Source organism: Salminus brasiliensis, chromosome 24, assembly GCF_030463535.1.
Source record: "Salminus brasiliensis chromosome 24, fSalBra1.hap2, whole genome shotgun sequence".
Taxonomy (NCBI): domain Eukaryota; kingdom Metazoa; phylum Chordata; class Actinopteri; order Characiformes; family Bryconidae; genus Salminus; species Salminus brasiliensis.
This window is the reverse complement of record NC_132901.1, coordinates 373,621-381,120: the sequence shown is the minus strand read 5'-3', so window position 1 is coordinate 381,120 and position 7,500 is coordinate 373,621. Positions and strand designations below refer to the sequence as shown.

The 7,500-nt window shown below is 48.5% G+C and overlaps 1 protein-coding gene across 1 annotated transcript in view; it reads left to right on the top strand.

Annotated features, from left to right (window-relative positions):
- pcdh7a (protocadherin 7a) overlaps positions 1–7,500 on the top strand; it is a 40,224-nt gene that overhangs the window by 1,660 nt on the left and 31,064 nt on the right. Inside the window, 6 exon segments of the mRNA XM_072669563.1 lie at positions 1–381; positions 383–604; positions 606–735; positions 738–1,019; positions 1,022–1,662; positions 5,065–5,766. The exon segment at positions 1–381 is cut by the window's left edge and continues 1,660 nt beyond it. Coding sequence (XP_072525664.1) covers positions 1–381; positions 383–604; positions 606–735; positions 738–1,019; positions 1,022–1,662; positions 5,065–5,766 — 2,358 coding nt within the window.

Sequence of the window (7,500 nt, the reverse complement as noted above, 5' to 3'; positions counted from 1 at the left end):
AACACCCCGCCTGGCACTCCGGTGCTGCAGGTGCGAGCCTCAGACCGCGACATCGGAGTGAATGGGCAAGTGGAATACGTGTTCGGCGCAGCCACGGAGTCCGTGAGGCGCCTGCTGAGGCTAGACGAGGCTTCCGGTTGGCTGAGTGTCCTGCACCGGATTGACCGAGAGGAAGTTTCGCAGCTACGCTTCACAGTGACCGCTCGGGACCGCGGGCAGCCTCCTCGCACTGACCGCGCTACAGTCATCCTGAACGTACGAGATGAGAACGACAACGTGCCGGTTGTTGAAATCCGCAAAATTGGACGCATCCCCGTGCGGGATGGAGCAGCCATGGTTCCAGAGAATGTTCTCGTGGACACCCCAGTAGCACTGGTGCAAAGTGTCCGACCGCGACCAAGGGGAAAATGGCGCTGTGACTTGCACTGTGGTGGGAGACGTCCCATTCACGCTGAAACCGGCAGGTGAAAATGCGTTGGCTCCTCCCCCGCCACCCACAGATGACGCCTTTGAGCGAAACAAAAAGAAGTTCTTCCTGCACACTTCCGCGCTGTTGGACTACGAGGCTACTCGGGATTACAGCGTCACGATCGTAGCCGTGGACCTCTGGAAGTCCGAGCCTGTCCAGTAACAGCACCCTTATGGTGCGGGTAGTGGACATAAATGACCATGCGCCTACATTTGCTCAGAGTTTAGTAGAGGTACACTTCGCTGAAAACAATGCACCGGGAGAGCGGTGGTAACCGTGGTAGCTGCAGACGCCGACAGCGGCAAGAATGCAGAAATTGCATACTCCCTGGATCCATCGGTAAACGGGGCTTTTTATATCGATGCTGATAATGGAGATATTCGTGCCACGGGTGCCCTGGACAGAGAGCAAAGGGAGAGGTACGAATTTCGGGTGATCGCTAGGGACAAGGGTTCCCCTTCGTTGCAAGGTTCCGCAACTGTAGTCGTCCAGGTTACAGACAGAAACGACAACGCGCCGAAGTTTGTCCAGGAGGTGTTCACCTTCTACGTCAAGAAAACCTTCTGGCCAACAGTCCTGTCGGCATGGTGACGGTTACAGATGCTGACGAAGGGGAAAATGCAGAGTTGAGTCTGTTCGTGGAGGAAGACGAGGACGAAGAGGAAGCAGGGGGCCGGAGGCAGGAACTGTTTTCCATCGAGAACAACACCGGAACCATTTTTTCGGCGGCATCCTTTGACCGCGAGAGCCGGAGCACCTACACTTTCCGCGTTCGAGCGGTGGATGGAGGAGAACCGCCACGATCCGCAACTGCCACTGTCTCCCTCTTTGTCACGGATGAAAATGACAATGCCCCATCTGTCACCGCCCCTGCAAACGAGTCATACACACTCCTTCCGCCGGCCAGCGGTGCCCGAACCGTGGTCCGGACCGTGATGGCCTCGGACGGAGACGCCGGCTCCAACGCGGACCTGCGGTTCGCCTTAGTCGGGGGCAACCCCTTCCAGCTGTTTGAAATAGGCCCCAACAGTGGTGTCATCACCCTGGCTGAACCGCTGGAAAGGAGGCACCGAGGACTCCATCGCCTGGTGGTGCGAGTTAACGACAGTGGCGTTCCCTCGCTCTGCGCCACCGCGCTGGTCCACGTCTTCATCAACGAAAGCCTCACTAATGCCACCCTGGTGGATGCACAGGTATGAGATACTCAGGTCTTCTCCTGGAGACTTACACTGCCCTTCAAAAGTTTGGGGACACCTCGCCTTTATTTATTTTTTCAACTTTCAGGCTTCTAATGGAAGAAAACACGCAAACAACTGTTTCTTTTAATTAGATTTTGAAAGGCTAGTTGTCCCCAAACTTATGACACTGCACCCTTCACCTACTGATAACACCAGTCTTACCCTATCTGGACCTGGTCTGGGTTGACAAACACAGTGGAGGAACAATAGTTTTGAACACTGAACTTCCACCATGCAGAACTTTCTAGTGCTCTGATTGTTTTGGTCATGCTGGACCTGATTTGGACCAGAACTGACCAAGAAAGTGATCCTCTAAGAGTAGGCCTTCTCAGACACAGCAGAGACACAATAGTGAGACAACAGCAACAGGACAGAGACACTCTGAGTCCAGTAGTGTAACACCACACTTTCCCAAAAGCACTGCAGCTCTTTCTGAACGTACCCACACAATAGAGACAACAGTGAGACACAATAGAGACAACAGTGAGACACAATAAAGACAAAATTACAACACCGTAGAGACAACAGTGAGACACAATAAAGAAAAGTATGACACAAAAGACAACAATGAGACACAATAGAGACAAAATTACAACACAATAGAGACAACAGTGAGACACAATAAAGAAAAGTGTGACAATAGAGACAACAGTGAGACACAATAAAGAAAAGTGTGACACAATAGAGACAACAGTGAGACCCAATAGAGAGAACAGTGAGACACAATAGAGACAACAGTGAGACACAATAGAGACAACAGTAAGACATTAAAGAAAAGTGTGACACAGTAGAGACAACAGTGAGGCACAATAGAGATAATATTACAACACAATAGAGACAACAGTGAGACACAATAAAGAAAAGTGTGACAGAATAGAGACAACAGTGAGACACAATAGAGACAACAGTGAGACACAATAGAGACAATATTACAACACAATAGAGACAACAGTGAGACACAATAGAGACAATATTACAACACAATAGAGACAACAGTGAGACACAATAGAGACAATATTACAACACAATAGAGACAACAGTGAGACACAATAAAGAAAAGTGTGACAATAGAGACAACAGTGAGACACAATGAAGAAAAGTGTGACACAGTAGAGACAACAGCGAGAGTAGAGACTTAATACAAACTCAATACAGACACAATAGAGACAAAAGTGAGACACAACATAGGCAAACATCAGACACAATACTAATACCATCAAGACAACAGTGAGACACGGAGACAATACCAATACTATGGAGCCAATAGAGACACTAGAGATTACACCGGTGCAAAATAGAGACAATAGAGACTCAATAGAGACAACAGTGAGACACATCAAAGACACAATAAAAACACAATGGAGACTAAATGAACACTATGGAGACAACCGTGAGACACAGTAGAGACAATATACACACAATAGAGTCAACAGTGAGACTCAATAAAGAGACAATGTATAGAGACACGGCAGAGACAATGGAGACACGGCAGAGACAATGGAGAGCCTCAGTTGTGCAGCAGGGGTACAGTGGTAGTGAAGTGCTGCAGTTCTCTGCTAGTCTGTTACTCTCTCCTATAAAGCAGTGGACAACAGCCTCACTGTACTGACCACACACACACACACACTCACTCGGCGGGGTGGGGGATAATGGAGCTTGGGAAGGCTGACGGGACGGGAGGAGAGGGTGATGCGGTGGTGCTGAATGTAGAACAAGTGAGAACACGTTCTCCAGCGCAGCGGAACACAGAGGTGCATTGTGGTCCGTGACGGGACAGTATTGAGCGGAGTGGCGTCGCGTTACTCAGACAGGAAATCACCCTGCTGCCGTCCTGTAAACCTGCTGATACATATTCATAACACACACTCACACACACACACACACACACACACACACACACACACACTGTACGGGTATGATTGAGTGTCTCAGCCTTGACATGATAATTGAAAAGCTCTGCTCCGTGTGTGTGTGTGTGTGTGTGAGTGTGTGAGTGTGTGTGTGTGTGTGTGTGTGTGTGAGTGTGTGTGTGTGTGTGTGTGTGTGAGTGTGTGTGTGTGAGTGTGTGAGTGTGGAGCTCAGACTAAGAAAGCTGTAAAATGAAGAAGCAGTTATATTAGACTGAACCCACCAGTTATCTCTCTCTCACTCTCTCTCTCTCACTCTCTCTCTCACTCTCTCTCTCACTCCTTTGTCACTTTTTTTTGCCTCCTCGCCCCGACAATCACATCACTCTCTCTCCATCCTATCACTATCACTCTTACTCTCTCTCCATCCCTATCACTCTTACTCTCTCTCCATCCCTATCACTCTTACTCTCTCTCCATCCTATCACTATCACTCTTACTCTCTCCATCACTATCACTCTTACTCTCTCCATCCTATCACTATCACTCTTACTCTCTCTCCATCCCTATTACTCTTACTCTCTCCATCCCATCACTATCACTCTTACTCTCTCCATCACTATCACTCTTACTCTCTCCATCCTATCACTATCACTCTTACTCTCTCTCCATCCCTATCACTCTTACTCTCTCTCCATCCCTATCACTCTTACTCTCTCCATCCCATCACTATCACTCTTACTCTCTCCATCACTATCACTCTTACTCTCTCTCCATCACTATCACTCTTACTCTCTCCATCCCATCACTATCACTCTTACTTTCTCTCCATCCCATCACTATCACTCTTACTCTCTCCATCCCATCACTATCACATTACTCACTCTCCATCCCATCACTATCACTCTTACTCTCTCTCCATCCCTATCACTCTTACTCTCTCTCCATCCCATCACTATCACTCTTACTCTCTCCATCCCATCACTATCACTCTTACTCTCTCTCATCACTATCACTCTTACTCTCTCCATCCCATCACTATCACTCTTAATCTCTCTCCATCCCTATCACTCTTACTCTCTCCATCCCTATCACTCTTACTCTCTCCATTACTATCACTCTCTCCATCCCTATCACTCTCTCCATCACTATCACTATCTCTCTCTCCATCACTATCACTATCACTCTCTCCATCCCTATCACTCTCTCCATCACTATCACTCTTACTCTCTCTCCATCACTATCACTCTCTCCATCCCTATCACTCTCTCCATCACTATCACTATCACTCTCTCCATCCCTATCACTCTCTCCATCACTATCACTCTTACTCTCTCTCCATCACTATCACTCTTACTCTCTCCATCACTATCACTCTCTCCATCCCTATCACTCTCTCCATCACTACCATTTTCTCCATCACTATCACTCTTACTCTCTCCATCACTCTCTCTCTTTTTTCTCTCTTACTCTACACATCTTTCCACCTCTCTCTCTCTCACTCTTTCAGGTTTCCCGTAGTCTCTCGGTCCCCCTGTCTCTGGACATTGCGGGTGATCCAGACACTGACCGTGCTCTGGGCAAACAGCGCCTCAGTGTGGCCATTGGCGTTCTTGCGGGCGCCGCTGCGGTCATCCTGGTCATCCTGCTGGTGGTCACAGCACGGCAGTGCGGCTCTCAGGCCAAGAACGGCTACGAGGCCGGGAAGAAGGAGCCGGAGGAGGACTTCTTCAGCCCGCAGCCGCCGCCCCTGAAGCCGCAGGGCGACCGAGGGCGCAAGCCGAGACGGGACAAGCGCAGCGCCAACGGAAGTGCTAAGAGTGACCGCTCCCTCTACAGCGGCATTGTCACGGTCAACGGGTGCCGCCGTGGCAATGTGGAAGAAGAAGAGGAGGATGAGGAAGTCAGCAATGCCAGCGAACGGATAGCGGCCCGCTACTGCGCCGCAGCTAACGGCGACCCCTGCAGCCCCCGTCTGGGCGCTCGACGACACCAGTCTAGCCCGGATCTGGCCCGGCACTACAAGTCTAGCTCGCCACTGCCCGCCGTCCACCTGCAGCCCAACTCGCCGCCGGCCGAGGGGAAGAAGCACCAGGCCGTGCAGGAGTTGCCCCCCACCAACACCTTCACCGGCGGGAACGCAGATGCCATGAGCCTCGGGTCTGACCAGTGCTCCGACTACAGCTGCCAGAACGCCAAGTACAGCAAACAGGTACCGCCGCTAACCTCCTACTGCTGACAACACTGGGTTTGATGGTCAAGCTGGTCAGCTTGCATGGTCACACTGGTCACTGATCATACTGGTGGACCAGCGTAGTCATGCTGGTCAGGAGCTTGACCAGCTTGACGTTGGTCTTCAGTTCTTGTTCAGTTAGGAGTTTGATGTCCGTCATATTTGGCTGCGAGCTTCCCGGCTGAAGCTAGCGATGCGTGGTCCAGGTGGACACTGAGACAGGTTTATATTTAACCCTGTGGTCATTTTTAGGAGGTCGCCTGGCAGCGTTCCAGTCGTTTATTTATTTGTTTCCTTTCCTGCTTGTTTAAAAATGCTGGTGTTTCTTGTCTGATTCCGCTCCTGTTCCTCTTCCCTCAGGCAGCTTTCCTCTGTTAACGCTCAGGAACGTAGACCAGAACCTGTCCCCACTGTTCTTCCTTTGGGTTCTGAAGCTGTGTTTGGAACTAGGCTGGACGAGCTGCCAAGATCTGTCTGATCCAGATCTGATCCAAGAATCTTACTGTCCAGTATCATCCGATCTGATCCGAGTACTTTAATGCTGAGTATTGTCCGATACCGATCTGAGTATCATCTATTACGATGTAATCCAATCTGAGTACCTTAATGCTGAGTATCGTCCGATATCGATCTGATCCGAGTACTTTAATGCTGAGTATCGTCTGATACCGATCTGATCCGAGTATTTTAATGCTGAGTATTGTCCGATACCGATCTGATTATCATCTATTACGATCTAATCCAATCTGCATACCATAATGCTGAGTATCGTCCGATATCGATCTGATTGGAGTACTTTAATGCTGAGTATCATCCGATATCGATCTGGTCCGAGTACTTTAATGCTGAGTATCGTCCGATATCGATCTGGTCCGAGTACTTTAAAGCTGAGTATTGTCTGATACCGATCTGATCCGAGTACCTTGACAGTTTCTGATCGGCATTGGCCGAAACTCAGCGTTGAGTATCATCTGATCCGATCTGATTTAGGTACCTTAACACTGAGTATCATCCGATATCGATCTGATTTAAGTACCTTGATACTGAGTATCATCCGATATCTGTCTAATTCAAGCACCTTAATGAGTATTTTCCAATATATACCTTTATGATAAGTATCTCCCAACACTGCTCTGATCTCAGTACTTTAATGCTAAGTATTGTCTGATACCGATCTGATCCGTGTACCTTAACACTGAGTATCGTCCGGTACAATCTGATATGAGTATCTTAATTCTGAGTATTGTCCGATACCGATCTAATCCGAGTACCTTAATGCATAGTATTTTCTGATACCGATCTGATCCGAATACTTTAACACTGAGCATCGTCTAATACCAATATGATCTGATTTGAGTACCTTAATGATGAGTATCGTCCATTACTGATCCGATACAAGTATTGTATCATACAAAAAATCTGTTCATGGCTAGAGGGCACCAGAGAGCACTCTGCTAAAACACAGCGGTAAAAACTAAGGATCAGAGCTGGATGAGGCTTCAAACTGTCAAATTTACATATCTGGATCAGCCCTGATCCACTGGATCAGAACCGGCATCCCGACTACTAATACATACCGCTAGATTTCAGTGTGTTTCTAATAGTGGTGCAGCTACTGGCTTCCTTTTTGCAAGTAAGTGTGTGTGTGTGTGTGTGTGTGTGTGTGTGTGGGAGTCAGAGTAAAAGTGCTGTAGAAGAGCACATAAGTGAATT